Source organism: Jaculus jaculus, chromosome 16, assembly GCF_020740685.1.
Source record: "Jaculus jaculus isolate mJacJac1 chromosome 16, mJacJac1.mat.Y.cur, whole genome shotgun sequence".
NCBI lineage: Eukaryota > Metazoa > Chordata > Mammalia > Rodentia > Dipodidae > Jaculus > Jaculus jaculus.
This window is the reverse complement of record NC_059117.1, coordinates 58,772,242-58,788,909: the sequence shown is the minus strand read 5'-3', so window position 1 is coordinate 58,788,909 and position 16,668 is coordinate 58,772,242. Positions and strand designations below refer to the sequence as shown.

Here is a 16,668-nt window from a genome sequence, read left to right as displayed (position 1 = left end):
TAGACAGCAGAAGACGTTACACCCCTAGGGTTCATGACTACTCCTATTGTAGGTTTTCAGTATCAGGGATGTATTCCCTCCCATGGAGTGGGCCCCCAGTATCAGGGATGTATTCCCTCCCATGGAGTGGGCCCCCAGTCCAATTAGAGGGTAGGTGGTTTCCCCCATAACAGACATGCCACTATTGTACCCGTTGGCTCATTTGGCCTGGCTGGCCAAATCTAAGGCTTGCAGTGTCCACTGTTGAGTATCTTCACTGGTGGTTTTTCTCTCTCCCATTGGACTTTATTCAGCATGACTTTTTCCAGCTTTCTGTCAGCTGGTCTATATGGAGGAGGTTTACAGCTCAGCTCCAGCAGGATTTCTCAGTGACCTTGAAGCCCAAGTATGTGCAGTCTTCAGCAATAGGGTCTTACCATCTATTCCTGGTGGGAAACCAAGGGCCTTGGCAATGGCCTGTAACATTTTGGGAGCATCAGGGACCTCCTTGGCCAACAACTCACCAGAAGGTATCGCATCCCTGGCACTGAAAATTTTCTAGTAACAATCTATGGCTTCTGAGTGGTCCATTGTCCAAAACAAAGTAATGTTCCATATGACTTATTTATATCCTCTTAGATTTGATTAGCCCTCCCTCCACCTTTCCTTTACTCAGTCTCTTCCCATGACCTCACTTAGGCCTTTTCACCCCCATTAATCTGTTCTTCTACTTACATACATATAATACCATCCTATTAAGTCCCCCCTCCTGCCCTTTATATCTCCTTTCTAGCTTACTGGCTTCTGCTACTGAGTTTTCTTCCTACTCACCCAGAAGTCCAATCATTTGTAGGTAGGATCCCCATATGAAAGAGAACATGTGACTTTTGGCTTTCTGGGCCTGGGCTATCTTTCAAGGTAGGGTCTCACTGTAGCTCAGGCTGATCTGGAACTCACTATGTAGTCTCAGGGTGACCTCAAACTCACAGCGATCCTCCTACATCTGTCTCCCAAGTCCTGGGATTAAAGGCATGCACCACCATGCCCTGCTGAGATTTTATTAAACTTTATTACAGAGAGATATACACAGAGAGAATGAGCACGCCAGGACCTTTAGCCACTGCAAACGAACTCCAGATACATGTGCCACCTTGTGCATCTAATTTTTCATATACACACACACACACACACACACACACACACACACACACACACATATATATATATATATATATATATATATGTACATGAAAGGAGGTTTACAGGTAAAACCATTAAATTTTTGTGGTTTTGCCAGGCATGGTGGTACATGCTTTTAATTCTTGCACTCAGAAGGTAGAGGTGGGAAAATTGCCATGAGTTCAAGGCCACCCTGAGACTACATAGTGAATTTTAGGTCAGCCTGGGCTACAATGAGACCCTGCCTTGAAAAACTGAAAAAAATCTGGTTTCTTCTTTTATTCATTTATTTGCAAGAAGAGAGAGAGAGAGAGAAAGAGAAAAAATGGGCACCTAGCCACTGCAAATGAACTCCAGACACATGTGCCACTTTGTGCATCTGGCTTTGCTGGGGGACAGGGGAACTGAACCTGGGTGGTTAGGCTTTGCAGGCAAGCACCTTAACTGCTGAGCCATCTCTCTAGCTTCCTCTGTTTTCTTCTAATTTTATGTTTTACATGTTGAATCTATGACTCATAGTTAATTTCTTAAATTTGATTTAATTAATTTATTTGAGAGAGAGAACAGGCACACTAGAGCCTCTAGCCACTGCAAATGAACTCCAGACACATGTGTCACCTTGTTCATCTGGTTTATGTGAGTACTGGGGATTTGAACCTGGATCTTTAGGTTTCACAGGCAAGCACCTTAACTACTAAGCCATCTCTCCAGCCCCACAGTTAATTTTTGTAGATGGTTTTGGGTATGGATCTAAGTTAATTATAGATAGATAAATGTATTCTGCATATGAGAGAAAACAGGATATATTGTTTTGTCCCCCAGCTTACCTTCCCCTCTTCTTCCCCTCCCTTAATGTCCTCCTACACCTTCCAATAATGGTCCTCCTTTCTTGTCCTATGGGTATATAAATGTGTGTGTGTGTGTGTGTGTGTGGGTTTAAATCTAGATTCTGTATATGAGAAAACTTGCAATATTTTCTGAGTTTGGCTTATTTCACTACACATGATGATGTTTTTTCATTCATTTTCCTGCAATGACATGAGCAGAGAAGAGTGAAAGCAGAGCTGGGCAAGCAGAGAAAAGCAGCGTTTATAACCAAGGGGAAGACCCAGTTGGTTTGTAGATTTGGAGGGTGGATCCCAGAGCCTGCCCACCTGGGCCGCTTGTCCAGGTAGCATGCTAGACTGTGGGCAGCAAGGGGTGCTGTAGATCAGTCTCCATGAGACATGAGTTCCACTTCTGCCAAGAGTTCTGTTCTTGTGCCAGAGTGAGGTAGCAAGTGGGGTGGCATCTCCTGGTTCTCTCTGGGCCTCAACCTCTAACTGAAACTGCCTAAAAGAAGCTAGCTTTCTCTTATCCTCCTTCAATTTCATGGTATGCTGTCTATCCACCAGCTACAGCCTTCTCTTTGGGGCAGTGGGCGAGTGAATTTTCCATGGGCTGGGCTGGGAGTGGGGTGGGGGCCGTGGTTTATGTTTACCTCTGCCGCTGGGTGCTTTCTTCCCAGCGACATCCTGCTTTTTCTCTGAGGATGCCCAGTTTTGCCTGAGTGTATTCAGATAAGTGACACCCCATGCCAGGTTCAGTGCGTTTCTCTTATTCATGTGGCTGCAGGGTTCAGGGTCTGTGTGGTCTTGGAGACACTGTCATGCTGTACCTCCTGCATTCGCTGGTCTAGCAGTTTGGCAACAGGGTCTCCTTTTGGAACACTGTTCTTCATGGCAACCTGGGAGGACAGGAGGCACAGCATGCCACAAAGTCCCTTCCCAGAGTGCCCTATAACCCCAAGCAGGCATTTCATCTAAAGCTTTATTCTAGTAGTTTACTTGATGGTGTGTTAATAGTAAGTCTATTCTAGAAACACTGGAGCACTTTCTGCCTTCTAGTCTCCATGTCAGGATTTTTAAAAATGTATTTATTTGAGAGAGAAGGGGAAAATGGGTGCATCAGGGCCTCTAGCCACTGCAAACAAATACCAGATGCAGGCACCACCTTGTGCATCTGGCTTTACATGAATACTGATGAATCAAACTTGTGACCTTAGGCTTTGCAAGCAAGTGCCTTAACTGCTGAGCCATCTCTCCAGATCTATGTCAGGATTTTTCTTCCTGATGCAGTCAATGTATGGGGACTTTGTTAGGGCCCCAAGGCCATGGCTTTACTTGATCTTATTCTTGGGGCAAAGGATGTTGGTGTGGCCACACTTCTTACAGCAATTCACAGCATGGGGGTGCAGACGAGCATAGCACTTGTGGCAGATCATCTTGTCACAGTTGTACTTCTGGGCACGCTGGCGGAGGGAGGGCTTGATGATGCCACCATGCAGGCGCAACACCAGGTGCAGGGGAGACTCTTTCTGGATGTTGTATTCAGAGAGAGTGCGGCCATCCTCCAGCCGTGTGCCAGCGAATATCAGCCGCTGCTGGTCAGGTGGGATACCTTCCTTGTCTTGGATCTTGGCCTTGACATTTATGTTGGTGTCACTGGGTTCAACTTCTAGTGTGATGGTCTCACTTGTCAGGGTCTTCACAAAGATTTGCATTTTGGTGGCTGCTCGACCGCCTCGTTAAAGAGAAAGAGCAGGAGTTTTTTTAGTGAGGAAGCATCCTACACTACTATGTTTTCCATACAGTAGTTACTCCAAAAATGTCACTTGGGAGAAAGGTGTGGTGGCTGAGGTTGGAGGACCCCTGTGAGTTCTGAGACAAGTCTGGAACTACAAAGTGAATTCCCGGTCAGTATGGGCTTGAATGAAATCCTCCCTTAAACAAACAAACAAAAAAAAAAGTCATTGGAGTGAATGTATAAATACAACTTCCCAGTAGTTTTTAAAGTAAGTATCTACCTGTAGAAAACAAAAACTTCTTATGTATGGATGGGTTTATTTGTGTGTTTACAGAGACTTTAAAATATTTAATTTTTATTTATTTATTTGAGAGAGAGACGCAGGGAGAGAGAGAAAGAAAGAATAGGCATGCCAGGGCTTCCAGCCACTGCAAACGAATTCCAGATGCATGTGCCACCTGTGTATCTGTACATGGATACTGGGAAATTGAACCGAGGACCTTTGGCTTTGCAGGCAAGTGGTTTAACCACTAAGCCATCTCTCCAGCCCAAGAGACTTTAAAATATTTAAGAGAAGGAAAAAGGGGAGACTATAAAAAGCTCCTGCCCATGAGAAGGCAGGAGGGTGTAAAGCCCATCTAGAGATCAAAGTTGGGGTTATTTACAGGTAACTGAATGGGGGCTGAGCTAACCAGCCATGATGCCAAGTTTTGGGGGTTGAGTTTAACCAGCTACAGTACAAGGTTCAGGTTTACTCCTTCCAGGAATCTTAATTCTGGGAAAAGGGGAACCTCCTGAGGCAGAGGTAGGAAGATTGCCATGAATTTGAGGCCACCCTGAGACTACATAATGGATTCTAGGTCAGCCTGGACTAGAAAGAGACCCTACCTCAAAAACAAAAACTCAAGCTAGGTATGGTGGCATACACTTCAGTCCCAAGACTTGAGAAGCAGAGGTAGGAGGATCACCATGAGTTCAAGGCCAGCCTGAGACTACCCAGTGATTTCTGGGTCAGCCTGGGCTAGAATAAGATCCTACCTTGAAAAAAAATCAACACCTGAATGCAATGTAACTGTAAGTGTTTATTTCTAGACTCTCAATTCTGTTCCACGAATCTGTATACCTATCTATATGTACTACTGACCCAGACCGTCTCAACTACTGCAGACTTACTAAGAACAGTTGCAGCACCTCTAGCCACTGCAAATGAACTCCAGACACATGTGCCACCTTGTGCATCTGTCTTATATGGGTATGGGTCCTGGAGAATCAAACCTGAGTCCTTAGGCTTTGCAGGCAAATGCCTTGACTGCTTAGCCATCTCTCTAGCCCAAAAGCCCAAACTGTTATAGTTTAAAATGGGTAGTTTTAGTTCTCTGGTTTTTTGTTGTTTATTATTATTTTTTATTTTGATGTGGGGTTTTGCTTTCCAGCCTAGGCTGACCTGAAATTCACTGTGTAGTCTCAAGGTGGTCTTGAACTCATAGTGATCCACCTACCTCTGCCTCCTGAGTTCTGAGACAAAAGTCATGTGCCACCACGCCTGGTTCTTAACTTTTTTTTTTTCAAGGTAGGGTCTTGCACTAGCCCAGGCTGACCTGGAATTCCCTATGTAGTCTCAGGGTGGCCTTGAACTCATGGCAATCCTTCTACCTCTGCCTACAAATTGCTGGGATTAAATCTGTATTTTTTATAAAAAGAACTAGTTTTTGCTATTATAGGATTGGCTAATGTTTTGATATATCTTATGCTTTCAAAGAAATTAACCACCCAGACTTATTTGCAGCTGAAAATCTTCCTGCAAACTCTAATTCTGAGCTAATGGTTAAAAATGCTATTTATGGAATCAGGTAACTGCTTATTTTGCAAAAAGCCTTGATTATTTGAAAAGAATTTATGAATGTGATTCTCTGGCTGGGTCTTGTAGCATACGCCTCTAATTCCAGCTCTTTTGAGACTGAAGCAGGAGAACTGAAAGTTTGAGACTCTCAGCCTCATTGCTGAGATCACAGGTGGATGTCGTCCAGACTGTCTTAGTCCTGGGGCTGAGGGTGGAACCTAAGGCCTCACACGTACCAGTTCAGCACACCTCCACCAAGTTATACCCTCAGGCCTTACCTTATGTTTCTTGACTTGGACTGAGTGAATAAAATTATTCCTATTGCCTTTTCTTCTCCTGATATCAGGGAAAGCATGTTATTGCCTTCACCTTTTTAAAAAAAAAATTTATGAGCTGGAAAGATGGCTTAGTAGTTAAGGCATTTGCCTGTAAAGTCCAAGGACTCAGGTTCATTTCCCCACAACCCACATAAGTCAGATGCACAAGGTGGCACATGCATCTGGCATTTGTTCACAGTGGCTGGAGGCCCTGGAGCAACCATTCTCTCTCTCAAATAAATAAATAGATATATTTTTATATATTTTATTTCTTTATTTGAGAAAGAGAGAAAGAGGCAGAGAGAATGGGTGTGCCAGGGCCTCCAGCTCCTGAAAACAAACTTCAGACACATGCGACCCTTTGTGTATCTGGCTTCCGTGGGTCCTGAGGAATCGAACCAGGGTCCTTAGGTTTTGCAGGCAAATGCCTTAACCACGAAGCTATTTCCCCAGCCCTAAATAAAAATATTTTTTAGAAATTAAATTTATTTGCAAGCAGAGGCAGAGAGAATATAAATATGAATATGAGCATGCCAGGGCCTCTAGCCACTGAAATCGAACTCCAGATGCATCTTCCCTTTTGTGCATCTGACATTCCTTGAATACTGGGTAATGAAACATCATCAAGCTTTGCAGGCAAGTACCTTAACTGTTGAACCATCTCTCCAACCCTTGCCTTAATCATTTAATTGTAAGGTGGGTTTGTTTGTTTGTTTGTTGTTTATGAGAGAAAGGGAGAGAATTGGCATGCCAGGGCAGGGCCTCCAGCCACTGCAATCAAAATCCAGATGCCTGCACTTCCTTTACGTGTCTGGCTTAAGTGGGACTGGAGAATCGAGCATGGATCCTTAGGCTTCACAGGCACGCACCTTAACTGCTAAGCCATCTCTCTAGCCCAATCTTAAGTTTTCTTAAATATTTTATTTTTATTTGAGAGGGAGGGAGAGAGAGAGAGAGAGAGAATGGGTGTGCCAGGTCCTCTAGTCACTGCAAACGAATTCCAGATGCATGTGCCACCTTGTGCATGCGCCACCTTGTGCATCTAGCTTACCTGGGTACTGGGGAATCGAACCCAGGCCATCAGGGTTTGCAGGCGTGCATCTTAAACACTGAACAATCTCTCCAGCCCAAGTAAATTTTTTTGTTTATTTTTATTTATTTATTTATTTGAGAGCGACAGACAGAGAGAGAAAGAGGCAGAGAGACAGAAAGGAGAGTGGGCGCGCCAGGGCTTCTAGCCACTGCAAACGAACTCCAGACACATGTGCCCCTTGTGCATCTGGCTAACGTGGGTCCTGGGGAATCAAGCCTTGAACCATGGTCCTTAGGCTTCACAGGCAAGCGCTTAACCGCTAAGCCATCTCTCCAGCCCCCAAGTAATTTTTTTATTTTTTTTTATTTATGAGAGAGAGAGAGAGAGAGAGAGAGAGAGAGAGAGAGAGAGAGAGAGAAAGAGATTGAGAGAGAACGGGACGCCCGGGCCTCAGCCCTTGTAAAGGAACTCCAGATGCATGTGCCACCTTGTTCATCAGGCTTACATGAGTGCTGGAGATTCGAAATTGGGTCCTTAGGCTTCCTAAGCAAGTGCCTGAACCGCTAAGCTATCTCTCCAGTCCATAAATATTTTTATTCATTCATTCATTCATTTGGCTATATACATGTATATGGCCTTAAAGCCAGTAGCACTAGCACGCCCTCGCCTACACCAGCCCCAGCCGAGAACGTTGGCATTAAGAATGACGGGAGCCGGGCGGGGGGCGCACGCCTTTAATTCGAGCACTGGGGAGGCAGAGGTAGGATCTCTGTGAGTTCGAGGCCACCCTGAGACTCCATAGTTCCAGGTTAGCCTGAGCTACAGTGAGACCCTACCTCGGAAAACCAAAAAAAAAAAAAAAGGAAGCCCACAGCCACTTCCGGTTTGGTATACCTTCCCTCTCATATGGCTGGCACTTTCGACAAAACCGTTGTATGCGGTATTTCTCTCCGTCGTCTGAATATTTTACTCTACTCCTTCCTTTTTGACCGTTGTGTAATGTAAAAATTAAGGCAGTATAATTTAGAACCAAGGATGACTGTATAAAGAAGGAGAAGGTGAGCGGGCCGGCGAAAATGCGGATCAGGCAACGCGCGCCCTCTGCGGGCCCACCGGAAATCCTCACCGGCCGGAAGTGTTCGGGTCTGAATGAGTGGCTGTGGTTCCTGGGTCTCGGGTTGGCGCTGGGCAACTGTTGGGACTGATCTTTGTCAGCGTCCAGGTTCATGTGGAGGTTCCCGGGGGTCCGTGCCGTCCTTCGTGGGGTCCGGTCGGCGGGGGTGGAGCAGCGCAGCCGGGCCGAGGCGGTGACCGAGCCGGCGGCGGCGGCGGGCGCGATGGAGCGCGCGGTGGTGCGCTGTGTGCCCTCGGAGCCCAAGCTGAGCCTGTCTTTCGCGCTGGCCGACGGCAGTCACAAGAACATGCAGCGGGATCAGAGCGAGCCGGTGGGGCGGGCTCTCAGCAGGATCGCCACCAACGCGCTCAAGGGTCACGCGAAGGCGGCGGCCAAGAAGGGCCGCAGGAACCGACCCCAGTCGAGCGGCGCCGCCGCCGCCTGTGCAACGGGCACCGGGCCCGAACCGCCGGCGGCCTGCGAACCCGTGGTGAAGCTGTACTACCGAGAGGAAGCCGTGGCCGAGGACGTGCTCAACGTAGACGCCTGGCAGGACGGCGCCGTGCTGCAGATTGGAGACGTCAAGTACAAGGTGGAGCGCAACCCGCCGGCCTTCACCGAGCTGCAGCTGCCGCGCTACATTATGGCCGGCTTCCCGGTGTGCCCGAAGCTGGCCCTGGAATTCGGAGACCCCGCCAGCTCGCTCTTCCATTGGTACAAGGAAGCCAAGCCCAGAGCGGCGGAAGAGCCATCCGATGACGGTGGACCCTCGTCATGGTCGCACTCCTCCTCGCCATCTTCTGCTTGGACCGAGACCGGGGTGGACGAGCGCGTCTACACTCCCAGCAATGCTGACATCGGCTTACGGCTCAAGCTTCGGTGCACGCCGGGCAATGGGCAGCGCCTCGGTCCCAGCCGGGAGTTGGAAAGTGTGTGTCCGGTGGAGGCGGGGCCTGGAACCTGCACTTTCGACCACCGGCATCTGTACACCAAGAAGGTGACCGAGGACGCTCTCATCCGCACAGTCTCCTACAACATCCTGGCCGACACATACGCCCAGACTGAGTTCTCGAGGACGGTCCTGTACCCATACTGTGCCCCCTACGCCCTGGAGGTCGACTATCGCCAGAACCTCATCCAGAAGGAACTCACCGGCTACAACGCCGACCTCATCTGTTTGCAGGAGGTGGACCGCGCCGTGTTCGCCGACAGCTTGGTACCCGCCCTCGAGGCCTTCGGGCTGGAGGGCGTGTTTCGCATAAAGCAGCACGAAGGCCTGGCCACTTTCTACCGGAAGTCGAAGTTTCATCTTCTTAGCCAGCATGACATCTCTTTCCAAGAAGCCCTGGAGTCTGACCCACTTCACAAAGACTTACTGGGAAAACTAGTTCGGTACCCACTGGCGCAGGAGAAAGTACTCCAGAGATCTTCTGTCCTTCAGGTGAAGTAGCTAGCTTCCCCCGACTTCTCTTTTAAAACGTTTTTTTAACGTTTATTTTTATTTATTTGAGAGAGGCAGAGAGAACGGGCGCCAGGGCCACCAGCCACTGCAAACGAACTCCAGACGCATGCACCACCTTGTGCATCTGGCTTATGTGGGTCCTGGAGAATTGAATCCGGGTCGTTAGGCTTTGCAGGCAAGTGCCTTAATCGCTAAGCCATCTCTCCAACACTCTTCTGACTTCTTTATACTAGCTTATTTTCTTATAGGGGAAAAGGGGGGGGGGAGCTGGAGAGATGGCTCAGTGATTAAGGCACTTTCCTGCAAAGCCTGACAACCCGGATTCAATTCTCTAGCACCCATGTAAAGCCAGATGCACACAGTGGCGCATGCGTCTGGAGATCGTTTGCACTGGCTAGAGGTCCTGGTGTACCCATTCTCTGTATCCCTTATCTGTGTGTGTCTGTGTGCAAATAAATAAAAAATATTTTTTAAAAAAATATTATTTGCACTGCCGGGCGTGGTGGCGCACGCCTTTAATCCCAGCACTCGGGAGGCAGAGGTAGGAGGATCGCCGTGAGTTCAAGGCCACCCTGAGACTCCATAGTGAATTCCAGGTCAGTCTGGGCCAGAGTGAGACCCTACCTCGGAAAAAAAAAAAAAAATTTGCAAGGGAGACAGAGTGAGTATATGGGCGCACCAGGACCTCCAACTGCTGCAAATGAAGGGACTTGAACACAGGCTGGTAGGCTTTGCAAGCAGGCTCCTTTAGGTGCTGTGTCATCTCCCCTGACCAATACTTGCTCGTTTTTAGGGGGTTGGAAGGCGAATAGAGGGATGGTGATGGAGGGTATAATTGAAGCTGTCCAGAGTTTAGTGGAAGGTATGTCTGCTACTGTAGCGTCTGCAAAATTTAGCCATCATGATTACTTAAGCATGGATTGATTAAACTTTCCAATTGTGCCTGTAGGTTGCCTTGAACGAGACAAATAGGGACATCTGTAGTGCTTGCTGTCCACAGAGAGAGACACATAGCTGTTTACTGTTTGTCAAGCACTGGTCTGTACAAAACATAACTCAGGGCTGGGGAGATGGCTCAGAGGTTAAGGCACTTGGATGCAAAATATACTTCGTAACTGTCAGATGCTATTGTTGCATATCATTAGCTCTTTGAATCTTCACAGTTGTTTGTGCTCCCATTTTATAGGTGTTCTTCCCATTTTATTTTATTTTTTAAATTTTTATAGCATTTTCCATGATTGTAAAAAAATATCCCATGGTAATTCCCTCCCTCCCCCCCACACACTTCCATTTTATTTTTTTTCACAACTTTTTTTTTTTTTTTTTTTTTAATTTGAGAGCGACAGACACAGAGAGAAAGACAGATAGAGGGAGAGTGAGAGAATGGGCGCGCCAGGGCTTCCAGCCTCTGCAAACGAACTCCAGACGCGTGCGCCCCCTTGTGCATCTGGCTAACGTGGGACCTGGGGAACCGAGCCTCGAACCGGGGTCCTTAGGCTTCACAGGCAAGCGCTTAACCGCTAAGCCATCTCTCCAGCCCCATTTTATTTTTTAATTTTAAAAATTATTTTATTTTATTTATTTGAGAAAAAGAAAGAGGCAGATAGAAAGAGACAATGGGCACTGCAAACGAATTCCAGATGTATGCACCCCTTTGTGAATCTGGTTTACATGAGTCCTGGAGAATAGAACCGGGATCCTATCCCTCCAGCCCTTCTCTTCCCATTTTAAAACTGAGGAAATGGTTAAATTTCTTCACTGAGGTTCACACAGTATGGAGCCAAGATTCTTAGCTAATTACCTAAATCTTCATCACAGGGCAGGGTGTGAATTGCTACTTAGCTTAAAGCTGTCTTGTTTTTCAAGAACATTTTCAGTGTGTTATCCACACAAATTTCAAGTAATTGGGGTTTTTCCAAGTAAAACGAAGATCTATCATGTTTTGAGCAATGTGTTCCTTGCACTTCTGTGTAAGCCCATTTAACTAAGTATACATGAGGTTCTGTGAAAAATAGCTTGCTCAAAATGCTCAGCTACTCAAACAGACCGGCTTGACACCCAAGCTTGTACTTATTCACTTGAAAAGTTCCAATCTTAACTGTCGTCCAAAATGTATTTTTTCATGGGGCATATACATTAGAAAATTATTAAAATATCACATTGAATCATTCACATGTGCCCTAAAACTTACATAACATCAGATTTAATCATTGATCATAGTTCATCAAGAGAAGGAGAAGGATATGTCATAAAATATTAATTCATTGTATAGTAAAAAAACATTCAGGCCAGGCATGATGGCACATGCCTTTAATCCCAGCACTCAGGAGGCAGAGGTAGGAGAATCACCATAAATTCAAGGTCACCTTGAGACTACATAGAGAATTCCAGGTCGGCCTAGGCTGAAGTGAGACCCTACCTTGAAAAACAAACAAACAAAAAAACATTCAGGAGATTGGCAGACACCAACTGAACCCTTGACACTTTCTGTTGATTTTAGGTTTCAGTTCTTCAATCTGTAACGGACTCTACTAAAAAGATATGTGTTGCTAATACCCATCTCTACTGGCATCCAAAAGGTAGGTCTTGGTTTTGCAAGTGACTTAAACATTGTGACTTAGGTTGCTAAAACTCTTTTTTTTTTTTAATACACATACATAATTTGTGTGAGTGTGTGTGTACACATACATATCCATATGTATATGTATGTATATACATATCTTTTTTTCAGGGTTAGAGACTTTTACTAGATTAAAAGAAGAAAGTGCAGAGAGCTTCTGTCATGTGGAAGACAGGAGTGAGTAGTGAGCACATGTGGGTCCTTACCCCTCCCCCAATCCCAGCCCAGGCAGGCTGGGACAGGGGCAGGCCTATCAGAGCCAGGGAGGTTCAGGCTTCAGGAGAGATGGACAGCCAAGAAGCGCCTTTGGTTTGTTTGTTTTAATTTTTTTATTTATTTATTTTTGTTTTTCAAGGTTAGGTCTCACTCTAGCTCAGGCTGACCTGGAATTCACTATGTAGTCTCAGAGTGGCCTTGAACTCACAGCAATCCTCCCACCTCTGCCTCCCAAGTGCTGGGATTAAAGGCATGTGCCACCATGCCCAGCCCTTTTGTTTTTTTTTTTTGATAAAAGCACTCCCTATGGATATGCTGGCCTGGAATTCACAGGCCTCCTGCCTCAGCCTCCTGAGTGCTGAGATTAGAAGTGTGTGACAACACCCAAGACCTATGCAGATATTGATCTCAAGTGTCATCCAGCTGTTTTAAGTGGCTTAAATATAATTTAAGGTTGGTAACACTGAGGAGGTAGCTCAGTGGTTAAAAACACTGCTTGCAAAGCATGTGTTTGGGTTTGATTCCCCAGTATCCATGTAAAGCCAGATGCACAGTGTGATGCATGCATCTGGAGTTCGTTTGCAAGAGGCTCTGGCACACCCATGTTCTCCCTCCCTCCCTTCTTTCTCTCCTTGCAAAAAAATGTTTAAAAATGAAAATATTTTCACATACATGCACACACACACATCCTATATATCACCCAGCTACTGTAGTTTGTTAAGGGTATTTTCTTGCTTTCAAAAAAAAATTCCAAAAGTACTTACATTAATGTGTTTTTATATATGTTTGTAGGTGGGTACATTCGTCTCATTCAAATGGCAGTAGCCCTGGCTCACATTAGACATGTCTCATGTGCTCTGTATCCTGGCATACCAGTCATATTTTGTGGTGATTTTAATAGTACACCATCAACAGGAATGTATCATTTTGTCATCAATGGCAGCATTGCAGAGGACCATGAAGACTGGGCCTCCAACGGGGAAGAGGAAAGGTGCAACATGTCTCTCACACATTTGTTCAAACTAAAAAGTGCTTCTGGGGAACCTGCTTACACAAATTACGTTGGTGGCTTTCATGGATGCCTAGATTACATTTTCATTGACTTCAATGCTTTGGAAGTTGAACAGGTGATTCCATTACCCAGTCACGAAGAAGTCACCACCCACCAGGCCTTGCCTAGTGTCTCCCATCCCTCTGATCACATAGCACTTGTATGTGACTTAAAATGGAAGTAGATGTTTGTTTAACGGATTTAAGTCTGAAAGAGAAATTAGTTACTTTTCAGAAAATGTCATATGAATCAAACTTCATAATAACCTTCAAAGAGGAAATCTAGACACTAAGCTAACTTTACAGTCATTCCCTACCAGTTATGTTACAGATGGCATTGTTACAAAACTAAATTCATAATGTTTATGTCACATAATTTCTCTATCCATTTTTATTTCTTACACTTGGAGGGAAACAAGTATATTTATGACTAGCAAGAAGAAAATTGAATTGTTGTGTACATTTTTATATTTTTTTAAGCTGGTAATTAAGAATTTTTAAAGTGCCATTTGAATGATGTTAAGATTTTTATTTCATAACACATTTCACATTGAATTATGTTCCTCTAATGGAGGGGAGCGCATACAGGTTAAGGTGGGAGACTTGAGTCCTGATACATGAGAAGAATTGTATTAGAGTCTACCTCTGTCTCAGTTTGGTTAGAATTGACTACAATCCCAAAGCTTGAACAAAACATTAAAATACACTATCACTACTTTTACTACTGCTTCTCCTTTTTTTTATTAGCAAATATTTTCATTGGCTTCGTTTGGGCATTTTATTTTCTAGTGTACAAATGGTGGTACAAACACCCCTACTTTATCTTCTCACTCATACTTCAGCCCACATTGATAGGATGTATGCACAATTTAATATTCAAGGTGGATGGCAACATAAACAACTTGATCCCCATGTCTTTAATCACTCTTGCTCATAACTCAACCTGGTCTTTGACTGCCTGAAATTAGAGCATACATTATAGCTACTTCCTGAGAAAGTACTGAAGGGGGCTTGAAACTTGGTGAACTACTGAGCATTTCTCTGCTGGAAGTGTTTTCATAATCGTTAGGGTTGAGGTAGGAGGATCACCACGAGTTCGAGGCCACCCTGAGACTACATAGTGAATTCCACGTCAGCCTGGACCAGAGTGAGACCCTACCTTGAAAAACCAAAAAAAAAAAAAAAAAAAAAAAAATCGTTAGGTTTTACAAACAGGAAGAAGAAAGCCAGGTATAGTACCTTATCCAGCACTTTGGGAGGCCAAGACAGGAGGATTGCCATGAGCTCAATGCTAGCCTAGATTACATAGTGAGTTCAGGCCAGGTTGGGCTACCTAACAAGACCCTCAAACACAAAAGGAATAGTGGGGCCTTTGACCATATCTGAAATAAAATTTTTTTAAATCATTTTTATTTATTTATTTGAGAGCAACAGAGAGAAAGAGGCAGAGAAAGAGAGAATGGGCCTCCAGGCACTACAAACTCCAGATGCATGTACCCCCTTGTGCATCTGGCTAATGTGGGTCCTGGGGAATTGAGCCTCGAACCAGGGTCCTTAGGCTTCACAGGCAAGTGCTTAACCACTACGCCATCTCTCCAGCCTGAAATACAATTTTTATAGACTTAAGCATTATACTTTTGAGTTATAGAATAATGCTACATAATTATTGTAAAAGAAAATTAAACATGAAGCCAAACTTAAAAATTATAAATTCCAAGTTGTATTCATGTCCCCTGAAGAAGTCTAAGCAAGCTTTGCTAACTCAGTGATCACCATGCTTCATCTGTGATGCTTGAGCTGACTGAGGTATGTCGCATATTTCTGTAATCACCAGCATAGATAGTAAAGTCCGATTGTCCAGTCATGAAAACCCTTGTTGGAGTCTTTAGTCTCCGATCCAGTACCATCAAAGCTGTCCTCTCGATGATGTGGTCTGTGCTCTCTTGGTCTGCTGTCACACTTCATTCACCGTTTGAGGACATTGCGTCTTCACACTGAACTTGAAGTATGTAAGTTATGTGAAGGAGTAAGGAGGCAGTTTCTTGGAACTTGTTTTTTTTAAAAACTGCAGATAAAATCAATGCTACCAGATCGTGCCTTACTAAATCAGCTTTTTTTTTTTTTTTTTTTTTTTGGCAGGGGTGGGGTTTGGCTTTTCATGCTTAAGATCAGACTGAGGGCCTTTGAGCTACATTCCCAGAACCTTACATGCCATTGCGAGAGCATTTTGACAGTAGTGTGTAAATATGTAAATTCAACATCTGATTCTTTTGCAAGTTTATTTTTGTGACAGACTTTTACAATTACAAGAAAAAACAATAATCAAAAAAATTGAGAAACATTTTGAATGAAGTAAAAAAAATTATAGGGTGATAATTATTTATGCCCATGACAAAAGCACAGAGCTCTTATAATAATTCTAATAAGATCAGGTTGACCTGACTGAATTATGGTCAGAAAAACTCTATGGCACTTATCAAATATCCCATGTCCTATATCTTTAAACTTTATGTTTCTGGATTAAACAATATAATTAGATTATTCATACATCTTTTAGGATATTTGGGTAGTGAAGAGATTTGTCTCTAGTCAAATCTCTAGCATACAGATATATTTGAATGACTGGCATCCAAAGGAGAAGACACCAAGAAAATTATATACATAGCATACAAAAATATTCTTGTACACAAGAGTTAGGACAAAGTGTTACTCAGAAATGTTTAAAACTGTATGGTTGGTTTTTTCTATTACATTTGGAGTTTTTACTATCATTAATTTTAATAAACACGAGAAGTCTGACAACTTTAGTGAACCATATGAGTTCTTGTTGAAAGAATTAACACTTCAAAATTTTATATTGATTATAAGAATGTTATCCTGTTAAAACCAACTCTTACATAGTTGTCACAGCAAACCCCAATAGCTTGTAATTCACTAGCAAAAAGATCATTCTGGCTACAGTGAGTGTTTTTTAAAATTCTGAATATTAAGATCACTTGTAAATTTCCAAGAATTTCACTGGGTGGTGACTTTGTTGAGTACTAGAGGTCTATGAGGAAAATAAACCAGGGAAAAGAGGTTGGAAGACCTTTTTAATTGCCCTGATAATAATCACTCTCTCTTAAAATATTTATTTATTTATTTGAGAGAGAGAGAATGGGCACATTAGGGTCTCTAGCCAATGCAACCAGGCCTAGAGCAAAACCATACTTCAAAAAACCAAAAACAAATTAATTTAAATAAGGAGTTACCTTATTCTTTTTTTGTTTATTTTTGTTTCGAGGTAGGGCTTC

The 16,668-nt window shown here is 44.1% G+C and overlaps 2 protein-coding genes across 2 annotated transcripts; one reads left to right on the top strand and one right to left on the bottom strand.

The window, feature by feature from the left end:
* Positions 1–3,316: 3,316 nt before the first annotated feature.
* LOC101613633 (ubiquitin-like) lies at positions 3,317–8,298 on the bottom strand. The gene is made up of 2 exons (XM_012949402.2): positions 8,040–8,298; positions 3,317–3,920 (listed from the first exon to the last, which is right to left on the bottom strand). Exon 2 carries the CDS (start codon positions 3,698–3,700, stop codon positions 3,317–3,319), a length of 384 nt encoding a protein of 127 aa, XP_012804856.2. The 5' UTR covers positions 3,701–3,920; positions 8,040–8,298.
* On the top strand, positions 8,045–14,096 carry Pde12 (phosphodiesterase 12). The gene is made up of 3 exons (XM_004661308.2): positions 8,045–9,468; positions 11,990–12,068; positions 13,118–14,096. Exons 1-3 carry the CDS (start codon positions 8,140–8,142, stop codon positions 13,558–13,560), a joined length of 1,851 nt encoding a protein of 616 aa, XP_004661365.1. The 5' UTR covers positions 8,045–8,139; the 3' UTR covers positions 13,561–14,096.
* Positions 14,097–16,668: the final 2,572 nt, after the last annotated feature.

Bases quoted from the DNA above. Each gene is read 5' to 3' on its own strand.
- Pde12 (XM_004661308.2), top strand. From the start codon at position 8,140: ATGTGGAGGTTCCCGGGGGTCCGTGCCGTCCTTCGTGGGGTCCGGTCG. The intron at 9,469-11,989 runs GTGAAGTAGCTA...TGTTGATTTTAG, and splicing joins AGAGATCTTCTGTCCTTCAG to GTTTCAGTTCTTCAATCTGT. The intron at 12,069-13,117 runs GTAGGTCTTGGT...ATATGTTTGTAG, and splicing joins TCTCTACTGGCATCCAAAAG to GTGGGTACATTCGTCTCATT.
- LOC101613633 (XM_012949402.2), bottom strand. From the start codon at position 3,700: ATGCAAATCTTTGTGAAGACCCTGACAAGTGAGACCATCACACTAGAA.